This window comes from Lepisosteus platostomus, chromosome 14, assembly GCF_059453375.1.
Source record: "Lepisosteus platostomus isolate fLepPlt1 chromosome 14, fLepPlt1.hap1, whole genome shotgun sequence".
Lineage (NCBI taxonomy): Eukaryota > Metazoa > Chordata > Actinopteri > Semionotiformes > Lepisosteidae > Lepisosteus > Lepisosteus platostomus.
Genome location: NC_142624.1, coordinates 21322525 through 21339938, shown reverse-complemented (window position 1 = coordinate 21339938; position 17414 = coordinate 21322525). Strand labels below are relative to the sequence as shown.

The following is a 17414-nucleotide window of genomic DNA, read 5'->3' as shown; positions in this document are numbered from 1 at the left end:
TGTATTTAGTGACTTACTTTTTTATTAAAAACAATAATGTATTCAATGTTTTTTTCTCATTATTCATCTACATTTAAGAAGCAAAATATGATGACACAAACAAGATACTAGAAATTTTCATGAACCACAATAACAATACTTCTGAATTTTATGCTTGAAGACCTGTATTAAAGTACATCTTGGTACAGCACCAAAGTACAAGATGATACTCACTCTGTAGTATATGTTTTACTTTTTTTATGGAATTATTGTCCTGTTGTAGCTAAGATTTTTTAAAAATCAATACCTGGTTTTGAGGTGTTATTGATTAACTTTTTATTAAATCATTTCACTTTTATTCAATTTTGGCATAGAAGAGAGAGAAAAAGCAATCAGTGTTTTATCATTAATAAAATCAATTTATTAACTGATTCCACTATTTCTATTTCTCACTATTTTTTATTCCTGACGTCCTTGTGTTAACAAGCTAGTGATCTTTTGGCATTAGTTTTTTTGTAATTTATTATTTTAAAAACAAAAATATCATTATATACAGTACTTCATAACCCAGCATTTTTTCCATATTCCCATCCTGTTATGTGATTGAAAGCACGCCTAGACAGAACACAATGCTACTTAGTGGTACACAGTTTCAGAAATGATTAATCTTTTTCAGAAAAAGCATTAAACAAAAAAGAAAGAAAATGTACAGTAAATAGAACAAAAAGTACACATTTCACAAAGAAAACGGTGTGTTTCATAATCCCCTGAATGCAACAAGACCTTAATTGCTTAGTATACCCTAACCACTCAGAGATGTGCACATCAGCTATAGCAAGCTCTCCAACTGTAAGCACGCTTTTCATCTGTTCCCTTGGGTGTGTCCAACCAAGTCATCTTGACACACACCTGATAAAGACCTATTCAACTATATTCACCTACTGTTCTTTTATTGAAACAATTTACTAAGTAGTATTCTAAACTATATGCTATGAATGAACATTTTTATCACTGTGTATTTCACAGGGTTTAACTATTCTCTAATCAATTTAAACTTAATAATAACAACATGTGCTTAAATTGGCATGGACCTTTTCCTTCCAAGGAATCCCGAGTGCTTTTCACAGAGAAGGGGCCCACTTCATTCATCACTGACCTGCACCACCCACCTGGGTGACACTTTGCTGCCCCTATGCGCAAACAGCCCCTGTACATAAAATTGTTCATTTTTATGCAGCCATCTCACTTCACAGTTATTATGAATTAGGCACTTTATTTAATATGAAAAATGATGTTTTCTGAGATCCACAATAGTTTATAAAGCGTTCATTCTAGATTTTACTTCTGATATTACAGTAGGTGTTAAGTATTCTTTATTCATATGAAAATGAATTTAAAAATTATATGGGATCAGTAAAAGCAATAATCTAGTTATGAAGATTTCTAACTTCCTGGATCCCCGTACAGAAGAACAAACAAGCTTCCACACTTAATCATCTTAAAAGTGAAAGATAAACTAAATGGTTCGCCAGACATTCCTGTTTCAGGGTATATCCTTGTTACTACCTTAAGAAACTCTTATGTTTAAAGTTAGGAGTGGCTGCAGGATCTCTGCATTAAAGTACATTAATGGTGATGTGCTGCTTACTTTCAAAGTAGTTTACATAAATTGCTTGAGGGGTTATTGAAGATTTTGTGTAGAGAAATTGGAGTAATGTTCCCATTGATGGAATCTAGAGAACATGAAGAAGTTTAATCTGTAAAGATTGCTCTTGTAAAAAGCACAGTTTTGTTAGAGTGAAATGGGGAGAGATGAATATCCAAAGTGTAATTATGAACTGTTAAGTTATGTTTTTTTTAAATGTTGGTTGACAAAGCAAATGAGAAACAAAACCAAGGTGATTCTAATTCTATATAATTGTGGTTATAGTTGCAGTATATTTTTCTATAAAAGCTTTTTTTAGCTACTAATACTAAGGTTTTGACAAAAGAAAGAATACAGAACAAAATATTAGAACTTGAAATACATATTCTATACTGGAAAATTTTTAGATGATAGATTTTATCTTGATATTGTTTAAGCTTTTTTCTATATAAATTTCCTTTACAAACATGCAAACTCATTAATTAGATGGGGGTAATTGATTGATTAGTTTGTATTATATTAGTTTTGAAAGAAAAATGCAAACAAGTTTCAAGTTTTAAAAATGGTTTCCTTATTTTCCATCTCATTCTTCACAGACACCTTTAGGTTACAGTTTATCTATACTTCCTAATTTTAGATAAAGGTACAAAAAACTATGGCTTTGTGTTAGTGCTAGAGCAATTGTTTTACTTTAGAATTATTTACTTCAAACTTGTTTTTATTTAATTTTCTGTTATTAATCTCCTACAGTACATTTTATATAAGGATTTTTGCTACATGAATAACAAAAATTCTTATCCCATATGGTAAAAATTCAAATGATGTACATGTCTATAACTCAGATTAAGGGGTGTTGATTTTTTTTTCTCATCAGGAATTCTTGATAACTTATTTGGCACAAGAACATATTAAGTCAAGTTCAGACTCATACAGGGATTTTGTTAGTGCTAACAGCTTTAGTTGTTCATTAACTTTCCATTACTGTAAATTCAGTGAAACGTTCTAGTAATAATTGAATTAAAACAGTGTTAAAACATTGATCAATAGGAATAACTTAAAAATAAGAATGAAATAAACCATGAACATTTAATTAATTTTTCAGCTATAAATGCCCTGCAGATATTTTGGTTTTTAGAAAAGGACCTCAAACGATCCAATTCTAAGAGCCTTTGGAATTCTTTGCATTTCAGTTGTTACTTGTTGCTAAGGGTGCAAGCCTCGCTTGACAACGATACGTCACTTGCGCAGGCGCAACTAGGTTTAGCGATGCATTGTGGGATCGGAAGATACCGACGTACTGAAAGCCCAGTGATTGCAGAATTTATGTGGTGAAGTGTTTCTTTCGGTTCGTCTTCACCTAAAGGACTTTTGTTTTGGCGTTTGTCTTGCTTTGCTGCTGCTATGAACGCGTCAGTGACCAAGAAGACCCAAGATACCTTGGGAAAAGTGATTAAGAAGCCGCCTCTTACTGAAAAACTGCTTAGTAAACCGCCGTTCCGCTACCTGCATGATATATTTACCGAGGTGAGAAACAGAACTGCAATGACTGACAACGGGAAAAATTTGATTTGTTGAAGTATCCGTGGTTTGTTTGCAAGGAGGAATTTCTCCGTGGTGTGTGTGTTTGTTTCGGTGTAGTACATTTAAGTGGGACTAAGTTTGGGGTGAGGCTGTTCAGGAATAAAGAGTAGGAAAGGCTCAGTTGCAGAAAATTTAAAAAATGCAGTTAAGTTCTCTGATGTAACCTAAGTAACTGTATTTTTTTTAAAAAAACTGACAATAATCGGTTTCAGTGTAAATGCTGTAAAGGGTATGCGGTGAACACCTGAACTGTCTGAATGATGTAGAATCGAACTGGCGTCTTCTGGTTGCTAGGCACTGGTCTCTGCTCAAGTACACTAAACAATACGAGGCCTTGATGAGTTATTTAAATACAGGACCGTAAAATACAAATATACCTCATAATTTTCTGCCCTGTGTTTGATTCCGTCACGCTACCCTTTATTTAAAAAAAAAGTTTTCTGTTACATAGCAGTTGGTTTTAATCCCGTAATGTGTCCCCACAGAGGACACATTACATTAATCGCTGTCCTGCTGTGTCATGAAAATGGTAGCTAAATAATTTGTGCTGTTTTATTGTGCCAGTTTCGCTAATGAATATTACTGAGGTGTTAGCAAAACGATTATTTTACTTTGTGTCGTTTTGATCAAATACAGTATATAATGATTACTGATAATTCAAACAATGTGGTCTAGCAAAGCATTATTTTATTAGGAGCAACAGAGATTAATGCTTTTACCCTTTACATCTTTCAAGAAATGGCTAGATAAATTCTTGAATGAATTATTCTTTAATTAGCAAATGGGTTAGATGAACCAGAAGGTCTTGTATCGTTTGTAACTTTTCTTATGTCTAGCTGTTTCTTAAAAGTGCTCAATATTTTAGCCTCAACCTCCTGGCTGAAAAGGTTGTTCCACAAGCCAACAAACTTTGTGTAAAAAAGTGTTTCCTGTTTTTCCATTCTCAATGAATTCCCTGTGTCCTTATTTTAATACTGAGAGAATTTCCTGGCTTAACCCTTGACATTTTATATACAGATTTTATAATTGCATCTTCTCTCAATCTCCTGTTTTAGACTGCTCCCTACATTATTGTATGATAAAGCCCTGATTGTTGGAATTATTATTAGAAAGACTTTAAAAACTACATGCAATTGTAAAGTGAGGTCCTTGTAGTGCATTTAAAACCATAAGTAGATATTTTCTTAAATTCTGCACTTTTTAATATAAAACCAAGGATTCAATTTGCTTTTTTATTGTTTCATCAACTTTGTCTTATTAAGGACATTGCTTAGAAGTGTCTACATTAAAACCCCCTTCATGTGTAGCTCCCGACAGTTCACCTGTATGATATAAAGTATGTAGTATACGATCCTATTAGCAGTGTGAATAATTGCACTTATTTTAAATTTTATTTGCTGTGTATCTGTTTACCCCATGATTTTGTCTCTTTGTATTTCTTTTGCTACTGTTTCTATATTTGCTGCTCTCTCTGTTTTTGTATCATTGTTCATCACGTTTATGGTTGTGATAATATTAAGTCTGCTTTGGTAGTACGTCATGGTAAAACTGTGCTACTGTTGATTTACCATAGCTAATTCTAACAATGTTCACAGGTTAATACGCGACTTACTGTGTCTTCATATTTATGAATAATTAGCATCTTGCCAACCATTAAGGTCTTCAAATCATCATCATGCATTGTTAAATGATCACAAATGTCTTCCTGAAACTCTTTGCTATTTTTTGCTCTGTTTCACAATGTGGAACAGTGACCCTATCATTGTTTGAATTTGAGAAAGAAAATCAGTGATGTTAATTGCGGAATATTTTAATTATTGAAAAATTACATGAGCAGAGGATTCAGAGAGCCTGTTCAAAGAGTTGCTTTGTTGCGTGATAGAAGTAAAGCCAGATGACTCGTCTTAAAAATAGCAGATTGAAGCAAGGCCCAGCTAAGATTATCCTGGGAGGCTGAGCTTGTATGAAGAACTTAAAAAATTAGGAATGACATTGTATGCAGCATACGTTAACTGGGAAGAAGGAGATTATTGATCTGCCAGGAGTACAACATATAACGTATATTAGACACACTTGTGAACAATGCAGTTTACTTTTCAAGAACTGTAAAATGATGTACATGTATGCATGGAACACAGTCCCAGATTTTTGTTCTTGTTCTCAATCATCTGGATTTTAGAACATTTTTTACCCTTTCCCTAAACAACATGTTTTGTATAGGGCAGTTCCAGGGCCTGTAGTCTGCATATAACAGAGAACCTGTGGCATGTGCTGGTTATTTTGTGCACATTTGGTGACAAACGTGCTCAGTGTTTGTGACATTTTCAAACTTTTTTGGTGTAGGGTTAGGGGAGTCAAATGAAAGTAAACTCATGTAATATAAATTTGAAATTGTACATTTCAAACTACATTAGACAGTCCGCTAATAATATAACCTGTATGATCTTCAAAGCTTGATCTCTTTTATTATTTATTCATTCATTTGGTTTATAATCAATGATCCAAAATCCTAACATTCTGGAACCAGCTTCATTTTATAATTGGACAACTGTATCCATCCTGTTTTTCACAGGTAATAAGGACCACTGGGTTTATGAAAGGCCTTTATTCGGAGGTAGAAACGAAATCAGACAATGTCAAGGTAAGGTGGTCTTATTAACCTTAGCCTTTCACATTAGTTCAGGGACATTATTAACAGAAATAAATTGCAGTTATCAGTACTTATTTATTCATTCAGAACACCCCCAAACTATTTTTATTGCATTAGACCTTTTCTTTAAATAAAGCAACTTCAGTGTAACTTATTTTATGCAGTGATTAAATGGGGAATAATAAAGAAGTCTGCACTAAAGGGAAAAACTGCTGTGGTAAGCGATCATGCCTGACATCAGTTGCAACATTCACAGCTAATGCATATTGCAGACTGAAACGTTATTAAATATTTAATATTATGAACACAACTGTAGAGGTTATAGAGTTCATAAATTGAATATAGAGTTCATGTGACATATTGTACTTAATGTGGCATATGCTCTGCTTTGACAGTTTATTAAATGTATGTAATTAATATGTAATTGAATTTTACTGCTTGCTGTAGTATTACATTTTTAAACATTCAAGATACCACACAGTATAATATTAAAATCGAAATAAATCCAGAAGTTCATTGATTTCATATAACATTAAGCAATTTTCATTTGTATTACAAATGTAGCCAGAAATCTCGCATTTTTTGATCTGATTTGTTTCAAAACATTTATGTGACTTTCAAAGATTTATTGGTAATAACTGTGCGATTACAGCATCAGGCAAAGAGGTTCTTTTACAGATGCCTGAGTTCCCCTGAAGGTGACAAAAGTAGATTTCATGGTCTCATGATTGAGCCTGCCTCCAGCTTTAGCTGCAGTTGTGTTGGTTCAAAAGAGGTGCCATTGACAGTTGAAGCGATCTTGCGAGTTTTAGATTTTGTGAATGGGATACTGTGTTGTATTTTTATGTGCTGTTGATGAAGTCAGGGTAAGGATGAAGTGAACTTTCCTCAGACTAAGTTATTGCCAGGTGTACCAGTGCTTTCACACCTGATCCAGTTGCTCCATTTTGAAGTCCAATGGATACAGATTGCAGCCTGATGCCTAGCATTCATAATGTATGAATCTCCAACACCCATGAAAGTGACATGAGCATGATAATTGTAACATGCTGACACTAGACTTTTAAGTGCTTGTTGCTTAGTCCGTTTTTTTGAGTGAATCTAAATTTGAAAGATTCTGCTGTGTTTTAGAGAACTATATTTAGAATCATGCTTTTAAGTTAATGAAAAACATGGGGTGAAGACTTTCTTTCCCTGATTTTTTTCTCCCATTTTTAATATAATTTGTGAAAGTTGATGACTGTTGTTGGTTTGACTTTAAGCTATATGTAAAGTTTTGACTAACAAAAGTGAAAAATAATAATGAATGATTGAGAAGAGAACTATCAAGGACCTTCACATCTTCAAATGTCTGCATCAGATTTATATATAAGATTCTGCAGATCTAATCTGCTTATAGTTCTACAGCAGTATTTCAAGAATAGGTTCATATTTGCTTTTAGTACTTCTATTGCCAACATTACTTTTACTATAATAAAGAATGTTTGTAGATGCTAATTTCTTCTAAACTAATTCTTACCATCTGCTTTTGCAGGATAAAGATAGTAAGATTGTATTTCTTCAGAAGGCGATCGATGTGGTTATAATGGTGACGGGAGAGCCTCTTTCTGTGAAGCCTGCACGTATTGTGGCAGGACACGAACCAGAGAAAACTAATGAGCTGCTTCAGGCCATTGGAAAGTGCTGCCTCAGTAAGGTCAGTTTGAGCTGATGAGCTAAATATAACTTACATTTTGTAGGAGATAGTGTCTCTGGTAGTTGGTTGGGTAAGATCATGTACAGTATACAGTTATTGGCATCCCATCCAGGGTATTTCCTTGTGCCTGTTGCTTGCATAGGATAGGCTTTAACTCAGTCCTGTATTAGATAAAACAGTTAGAAAATTCCTGTTCAGTGATTCCTTGTGTTATTATTAGGTGTCCAAAACATTTTGTACTGTATAAAATATTTTTGTATGTTTGATTTAAAGAGTGTAACGGCAAAGTTAGGATTTTAAGTTTGGACAATATTCTAAAATTGGAGAAATGTATTGAGGGCATACTTCGTTAAAGTATTTGATTTAGGTGTTGTGACTTAAAAAAGAAACTTAAATTGGCCAACATTTACTGTACCATGAAACATATCTGTTAGCTTTTATAGAATAATAAGGCTCAAATCCAGCCAATTAAGATCATGGTAAAATTTCCAAAAATATAATTTACATAGTGGTTAAATTTAGTTGTACTCTTGTGGCTGTCTGAAAAAAACAGTTCCAACTCCCAGATTAACAGATCACACTGTTTTTAATCTGTATTCTCTATTACTTTTATCTGTGTCACTTTATATACTATACCAGAGGTCTTTATCATTCTTAAATCATTTAATCATTTAGTTTAGTTAGATTACAATATCCATTAGTAGGTTAAATAAGCACACATGTATTGTATTTGCTAATGTATTAACCAGGGCTCTATAGTAAAGAAGTTATAAAACAAATACTAGGTACACAATTTGATGCCAATGTTAAGAAACTGGGAAACAAACCTCTTGGTAAATAATCTTTCAGTGTGTAATGTAAATAATACGTCCAGTACTGTATATTCACCCTGTCCTTATAAGAAGAACCTTAATGCTATCAGACAATGCAGTCAATGTAAAAAGGCAAATGCATGTTTATTAAACAAGGCAGAAGTTATTGTAATTAGTGGTGCTGTCATGCTTTTGCTTCTAAAATATGATCAAGAGGAGTAGATATTTACTTAGAATAATGAGGAAAGCAAAGTTAATATATTGAAATCTAAAATGGTATTTATAGTGTTATCTCAGGTAGTGTTTATGTTACCAAACTTTACAGGATTTTATTCTTTTGTCCTCTCAGTTTAGGGTACAGGGATGATTTATGAGAAGTTAAATGTATGGAACACAGTTGGCAGTGTCCTCTTATTTTGGATTATTTGTGCAAGGATAAATGTCCTTAATTTGTAGAAACCTAGAAACCATGCTGCCTTCGTTCAGTAAATCAAATGATTGATCTAGTCATGCAGACCCTAGCTGTTCAACGTTACTGAACATTACTGGATGGGAGACCTCCTGGGAAAAACTAAGATCTGCTGGAAGAGGTGTTACTGGGGCCAGCAGGGGGCACTCACCCTGCGGTCCATGTGGGTCCTAATGCCCTAGTATAGTGATGGGGACACTATACTGTAAACAGGCGCCGTCCTTCGGATGAGACGTAAAACCGAGGTCCTGACTCTCTGTGGTCATTAAAAATCCCAGGGCGTTTCTCGAAAAGAGTAGGGGTGTACCCCGGCGTCCTGGCCAAATTTCCCATTGGCCCTTACCAATCATGGCCTCCTAATAATCCCCATCTATGAATTGGGTTCATTACTCTGCTCTCCTCCCCACTGATAGCTGGTGTGTGGTGAGCGTTCTGGCGCACTATGGCTGCTGTCGCATCATCCAGGTGGATGCTGCACATTATTGGTGGTGGAGGGGAGTCCCCATTACCTGTAAAGCGCTTTGAGTGGAGTGTCCAGAAAAGCGCTATATAAGTGTAAGCAATTATTATAATTATAATTATTACTTGTAGTGCCTCCTAGGGATGCCAGTCCTTGTACTCTATTCATATCTTTGACAATATGTTTGTCAAATTAAAAATAACACAATCTACTGTACAATGAAATAAAATTATCTAGTTTTTGTTCACTAATTATTTATCATACTTTTCCACGCATGTATTATCTGCTCATTTACTAGTTGTCTAGTGAAGATGCTGTGAAGAAAGTGCTTGCTGGTGAGAAGCCTGACCTCAAAGGAAAGCCTACCACATCAAAATCTCAGGACAAGGAGAACAGAGAGAGCAAGGAAGAAGACAAGAAGCGACACAGAGAAAAGGAGGTATTTCTGATGTTGCACTTTTATACATTTTATACATAATTACAAGTAATTAGGAATAGAAAACATGGGATCACATGCAATGACCACATGACTGTTGTTATTATTATATATATTATAAAAAATCATTTGCCTTAAGCTTTTTAACTCAAAGTGAGATTCCTAATTTGTACTCCAAGTGCTATCATGTTACAACGTTACAGTTGATGTATAATAATGTTTGAAAACACTACAGTTGGATTTTACAAATAATAATTGCTTACACTTATACAGTACTTTTCTGGACACTCCATTCAAAGTGCTTTACAGGTAATGGGGACTTCCCTCCACCACCACCAATGTGCAGCATCCACCTGGACGATGTAACGGCAGCCACAGTGCGCCGGCGTGCTCACCACACATCAGCTATTAGTGGGGAGAGAGTACAGAGTGATGAAGCCAACTCATACATAGGGATAATTAGGAGGCCATGATTGGTAAAAGCCAGGGGGGAAATGTGGCCAGGACACCCCTGCTCTTTTAAAAAAAAACAGGATTTGTAATGAGCGCAGAGAGTCAGGATCTTAGTTTTATGTCCTTGGTTTAATCTGCATCCGTAGGATTGTGCCTTTTTTTACAGTATAGTGTCCCCATCACTATACTGGTGCATTAGGACACAGCCCGCAAGCTGAGCGCTTTCTACAGGTCCTACTAATTCCTCTTCCAGCAGCAACCTTAGCTTTTCCTCAAGGTCTGCATTCCCAGTTGTGAGCTGCAGGGTGATATGGCTGCTGGCTATAATCTGAATCATATTTAAATCTGTTTGTTTTTTAGTTGATGTTATGTTGATGCCCTGGGAGAATTTATGTAATTAGTCAAAATGTGTAAAATGTGTTGTTTTAGTACAGTTTCTGAATATAATGTTAATGTGAATATGTTCAGGTGAATTGCAAGTTATGTTTACTTTACCTGGTTGAGCTACAAAATGTTTGCTGTGATCATTGTACTGGAAAGGGTCTGAGATAAATGTCTCGATGGGGAGGGGGGAGATAGAAGAGAAAAAAAAGATGGAGAGCGTCTTACATGGGAGCACTGTGGAGAAATCGAGTATGCATAGTTGGCTCTGTAATTCTGGGGGTTGAGTTTGAATTTAACTCATTTTTTAAAAACATTTTAAAATAGAAACTGGAAACGTGGCCCTAGAGAACCAGAATTGCCCATCACCATTGTAGATCCACAGCTGTAATACAAGTACCACTGTAGAAATAGAACTTCACAAAAGGATTACATTAGTACATTAACTGACACCATGTTTTGCAAAGTGTAGTGATGTCAAAGAATTATTTTCTAATGTGGATAGACTCTCTATTTAATAATTTTGCTTTGAAGTGAACACTACTCATTCTGTAAGAACCTAGTTGATTTTTATTCTAATTGATCGCTTTATACATATGTATCTGTACACCTTGGGGAAGAAAATTAAATGCATCTAAATATGTTTTATTTAATAATAAATGAAGTGATTTTTTGTTTACTTAAACTCTAAAAAGCAGTGCTTTTTAGGTAGCATAAAAGTACTGTTTATTTTTCTTGCAGGAGAAAAGGGATACTGAAATCAAAGACCGAAGCACAAGCAGAGACCGAAAGGACACAGATAAGACAAAAGAGCAAGACAGTAGAAAGATAGAGAAGGACAGACACAAGGAGGGCACGCATCAGGAAAAAGGTCAAGAGCGTGATAGGACGAAGGACCGGGACAAAGACAAAACCCGAGACAGGGACAAAGACAAAAGCAGAGAGAAGGACAGAGACAAAGCCAAGGAGAGGGATGTCCAGAAAGAGAAGGATAGGGAAGCAGAGAAAAGGAGAGATCGAGACAAGGAGAGAAACCTTGAGAAAGCAGAAAGGAAGGTAATATTTATGTTGACAAATTTCTTCAAATAATTGTATCCCTGTCAGATTTTAATTCTAAGAAACAATATTTTAATTAAGGTTTTAAAACCAAAGCAAACTAATACATAGTATTACAGTTTTATAAAATAAACCAAAAAAGACTGTTTGTTTTTGTTTTATTATTAAGTGTTATTAAAGTATTAGCCTAAGCAAGCAATGCAGTATATGAAACAAGTAAAAGGATTAAAATATTAAAATGAATTCACGCTGAAACATGAAACTGCTCAACATAGTCAACATAACCCATGTTTTTATACTCCAAATGGATTCTGTACAATGCAGTAAAGAACCCCTTCAGTTGATTTCAAAATATGAAATGAGTAAACTAAATTTGATTTCTTTTGTATGTAGTCAAGAGGGCCAGATGAGACACAGAACAGAAAAACATCTGAACAATCAATAAAAAACATCAGAGCGGAGGGGGACGAGGTAAGTGTTGTGATCCTTCTTTCCTGCTGCACATGAGAAGATGAAATGAATATTTATGCACAGGATAGACAGTTCTTTGTGAGGTTTGTCTCTTTGTAAGTGCATTTGTAAGCTTTCTGTTTCATTTTTTCAAAACCTAAATGCAACTTTTAGAAATGTGATAATCAAATACACCAAAGGCAGCTGCTATGAAAATTGGTGATACAATTTATAACACTAAAGTAGTGTAATGCTAGGGGATTTTTTTTTAATAGTTAGCTATTAACCAATGGATTAAGCTTCTTAATTTTTTGTTCTATTTATCTATATTTTCAAAACAGTGATGTGATGTAGGCAAATGCAAAACCTTAACGTAAAGATGTGTGTTAATTTTGCATAGGTTAAGCCTAATGGGGCTTCCTCAATTGGATTGTTGTTTTCAGTACAAATTCCCTCCCCACCATGTATTTATTGCAGTCAGTTATGAAAATCAGACCTCAAATGAATGGAATGGTTAGTTTGTCAAATCACAGTCCCTAATCATCAACACCGGATTCTTCAAATCTTAGAATAAGGCAACACAATTAAAAATGCACAGTTAAGATACAAAATACAAAAGTACAAAATACCACTGAGATACATTACAATAGTTAGACCATTATTTTATACTATTTGTAATTTAATGGTTATATTATGCACGTTTCCTTATCGTGTCTTGAAAAGTATTTAGACACTACCTATGGTGTCACATTTTTTAAAATGACAATATAATGCATAAAGATTTTTTTTAATTAATAGGCTATTCAAAATCTAAATGCTCAGACTGAAGTCTTTGAAGGGTAAGATACATTATAGTTAATGTAAGCCAGAACTAAAAAGCAAATACTGAAATTTGTTGATTGCATAACTATTCAGAACTGTAAACTCGATATTTGGTATTAGTGGTTTTGGCAGCAATAACTGCCTTATGGCTTTTTGCTTAAGTACGGTATCTACCAAATTTGCACACTGTCCTCCACTGTCCTGGTGCACTTTTTTCCCATTATTCTTGGCAGATTTGTTCCATCTCCCTCAGGTTGCTTGATGATTTCTAATACACTAAGTTTTAAAGTGAAGACCTTTGGCTGGCCCACTCAAGAACTTTCAACTTCTCATTCTTAAACCACTACAGTGTTTGAGCTTGTGCTTTGTAATGTCATGCTGAAAGTTGCGTTTTTGTCCCGTTTGTTGCTCCGTAGTAGGTTTTCTAGCACTTTGCTCCATCTATGAGATGCTTCCTAGTCCCTGGTGATGAGAAGCATAGTTATAACATAGTTGACAGTAGGGATGTGTTTTCCGATAGTTTGCATCAGATGCAGCACTTTTACATTTAGACCCTAAAGTTCCATTTTTATTTCACTATACCTTTTTCCACATTTTTCCAGTATTGCTTAGGTGTGGGATTTGAGGTGTTTTTTTTTCAATTCCATATGAGTCCTCTTTTTGGAGTGACTGGGATATTGTTGACCCATGGACATTTCCCTCCCATCTCTGTTACTGAACTCTATAACTCTTTTAAAGATGGCCTCATGGTGGCACCCTTAATCAGTTTACTTCTTGTCCAGCTTTTCAGTTTGGAGAGGCAGCCCCATCTAGGCACAGTCTGGTTACCTTGCTTTTCTTAATGATCAACTTACTAAATTATTGATAAAAAAATATTAAGGGTCTTTAAAATGATTTTATATCCTTCTTCTGATTTGTGTCTTTATCCCCGAGTTGTTTTGAAAGGTCCGTGGCCTCCATGTTTCAATCTTTGTTTAAAATGCATTACCTGATTGAGGGACCTTACAGGGACAGATACTCAATTAACTGTGTGACTCTTTGAGGTAGTTTTGTGCACTTTAGTTTTGCCAGAGCAAAAGGTTTCGCATCCTTTTCCAAGTATTTTGTTCATAGTTATGAAAACATTTTTTCAATTTTTATGAATATGAATGTAATAAAGGTGGAACGGTGGCGTTGTGGTTAGTATTGCTGCCTCTCAGTGCTGGGGCCCTGGGTTCATTTCCAGACCAGAGGTGCTATCTGTGTGGAGTTGTATGTTCTTAACATGTGCATAAGGGTTTCCTCCAAGTGATATGGTTTCCTCCTGCTATTCAAAAACAAACTGGTTGGTTAATTGGTGTCTGAGAAAATTGGCTGCGAGTGCGAGTGCGAGTGCGAGTGCGAGTGCGAGTGCGAGTGCGAGTGCGAGTGCGAGTGCGAGTGCGAGTGCGAGTGCGAGTGCGAGTGCGAGTGCGAGTGCGAGTGCGAGTGCGAGTGCGATCACTTTACAATTGTTTTACTTAGTATTGTACTTTTCACCTTGTGCTAAGTCTTACATTTTTCTTCATCCCTCTAGCTGGAAGATGTTGATGAGGTATATACATTGTCCTGCTTGTTTGTCTTTTTTTTGCCTTTATTGTATTAGAATATTTAGATTCCCTTTAGGAATTTCCCTTTTTTGTTGCTGAAAATATTTTCCCTTTGCATTTCTGATTAGTGCTAAGAATGCCTTTTAGATATATGACTTACATTTGTGTATTAGGAGAGAATAGCTAAAAATATCCATAGCTTATGATTTGGTTTTGTTGCTCATCAGATGCCTCTTTGACCTATGCCAGCACTGTCCTGTCATGGTCCTGGAGGGCCACTGTAGGTTTTCAATGTATCTTTAAAGCAGCAGTACCAAAAGAGATGCTTGGAAAAGATATTGTTACAATAGGGGTTGCGAAAATAAATAAACATCAGAGCTAAATATTCTAAGTTGACTGAGCGGATTAGTCAATAAGTAAAATAAATAACCATAACCCCCAGCTTGTAAATGCTTTTTCCAAGAATATACCCAAGCAGTTGGTATAATTAGAGGCACATGAGTTATTTATTCTCTGGCACAGCTTTGTGCTAAATTAAAGTAATAATTCAGGCATAGTGGGTTAAACAAATATTTATAAACAGGGACAATGCACACACTACACTACACACAACATATTCATACGATACACAAGTTACCCTACGTACAAGTTTAGAGACAAGATGTTTTGACATCCTAACCACCCAGAAAAACCCCATTGTTACCAAGTATTCATACTCATAACAACTATAGAGGCCAGAATCAGAAAAAGCTGCCTTCTAAATTAAATAGCATACACATTGCAGATAAATGTCAGTAAACCTGGATGCCGCAAAATGAGTAGGAACTTCTCTTTATTTTAAAAATGCACTAATCAGGAGAGGCCGTTTTTTAACAGAGGAATGTTTCACTCAGAAAATCAGAATAGCATGTTCTCTTAACGTTTCAAATAATGGCAATGTGATGTGTCCTCCATTTCATGGCACTCACTTTCTTCTGTCTTCCTGTTGTCTCCTCTCCCTTGTTCTGTCTTCTTCTCTGTCTTTCATCTTATACTTGTGACACTCTGAATCATTTACGCAGAACTTAACTATGGTACACCAGAAGATTATTTTGATTAATGTGTCTTACACCCTGCACAACTAAGTTAAAATCCCTTGGTTCGAAGCTCTAAGAAGTGGAAATGTTGACACTAGCTAGGCATTACCCTTTGATGTAATGTCTCTAGACACTTATACATAATCACCTACCATACTCTGTAACAATATTAAAGTGGTCCACTTGGAATTAAAACCTTCACTGGCCCTCCATGACCAAGATTGGAAAATCGATGATCTTATGAAGTTGTAGCTAAAATCTTGCACACTTTTCTTGGTCAGGGCAAAATGCTTTGACTGACTCCAATATTATTACTACTAAGGAAATGTGATATTTATGTGATGTACACTGTATGAAAACACATGTATCTTCAACACCTGCAGTTTTCAAATACACGAAGAACTATTATTAAAATGTTTGATTGTTGTAAAGTGGAATTCAAATGTGAAAAGCACTTATCAAGTAGCTTTTAGAAACTGTTTGGTACAGTCTATTTTTCTCTTCTGGAGTGTGTTTTTAAGATAAATGTGTTTTCTTTGAGTAGCTAAAAACTGCAGGTTACATTTACTGATATACATATTTTGCACTCTTTATGGGAGCTTTCAGTGCGCTTAATAGTATAATACCAATGTGCCTTATTTTTTAGGACTTAACATTACTCTTAGTGATCCTTGAATAATAAGAAAGAACGTATCCAGCAGCTAGGTAAACATGTACATATTCTTTTTAAGTATCTTGTTTATTATTTTTGGTTCATATTAACACAGCAATATGTGATCTACAGAGCTATAATTATGTCCAACATATATTTTAAGTTCTTTTAATAAAACTGTGAAATATGCTGATAGTATTTTGCAATAACATCTTACAAACGACATTTGAACATCAATTATAAATGGACATGAAGTTAACTTATCTTACCTTAATTTATAAATCAAACATTAGTTATGGTATTAATTATTTTATTACATTTGCACTCCTTTGTCATCAATGCTGCTTAATCAGTGTTTTTGGTATAGTCATAATGATTTTCTTTCTTTGAAGCCTTCACAAATGTTTGAATCAGAGGTATGCACCTTCATTGCTTCAATGCTCAACTTTACAGTGTCGGTCTGCAATGAAGTATGAAAATCAACATTACTCAACAAATATAATTCCACTTATTCTTATAAGGGCAGTGAACTTGTCTATTATGATGAGTCCTTATCCTAAAAAAAATTAATATTTCTTAAGTATGTCTCTTTTTGTTTTATTCTAAAAACATGAAAAACTTTACACTTGAGCAAAATGTCATGTAATCTTACTAGAGTGTAGTTCACAATAATAGGTTTGGTTTATCATACAATTTATGAGTAAACCTTCTAAAATCTTAATTTAGCCAACAGAAGTGTTTGATTTCAAGGTATTTTGAGTATTTGATGAGTCTTTTGTTTGTTATTGTGTGCTTGTGGCTTTCCTTTAGGGTATTTTTTGTTTTGTAATATAATTGAAATTGTTTTGTGTTTTGCATCCTTTATTATTATTTTGTACACCCCTGCTTTAGGATTTTTGTATTTGTGCTATGTTTTGAGAATGTTTTAAGACTATCATTGATAATTTATTCTGTATAAAATGAAGTTCTGAGTTTGTGTGATATATCTGCGGAAAGGAGAACTATTTTATTATAAACCTTTCCTGAACTTTCACTCATATTAAATCAAAACACCTTCCGCCGATGGCATATTCCAAATTTCTTTTACTTTCTATTTTGTAAAGACGTGCAGCTACAGTATCTATTATTGGTTTTGGAATTTGAATGGGGAGGCTACTGAAGCTCTTTCATGTATTACAAGACATCTGGTACATCTTGAATGTAATAAAATTGCTAGTTGAAGGTATAC

General features: G+C 34.7%; 1 protein-coding gene across 1 annotated transcript in view; it reads left to right on the top strand.

Annotated features, from left to right (window-relative positions):
- The first annotated feature begins 2891 nt into the window (after positions 1-2891).
- The window catches only part of ift54 (intraflagellar transport 54), a 33225-nt gene continuing 18702 nt past the window's right edge, over positions 2892-17414 (top strand). The window contains exons 1-6 of the mRNA XM_088604980.1: positions 2892-3148; positions 5778-5846; positions 7390-7551; positions 9591-9731; positions 11304-11618; positions 12012-12089. Coding sequence (XP_088461106.1) covers positions 3026-3148; positions 5778-5846; positions 7390-7551; positions 9591-9731; positions 11304-11618; positions 12012-12089 — 888 coding nt within the window. The 5' untranslated portion in view covers positions 2892-3025. The remainder of the gene's footprint in view (positions 3149-5777; positions 5847-7389; positions 7552-9590; positions 9732-11303; positions 11619-12011; positions 12090-17414) is intronic.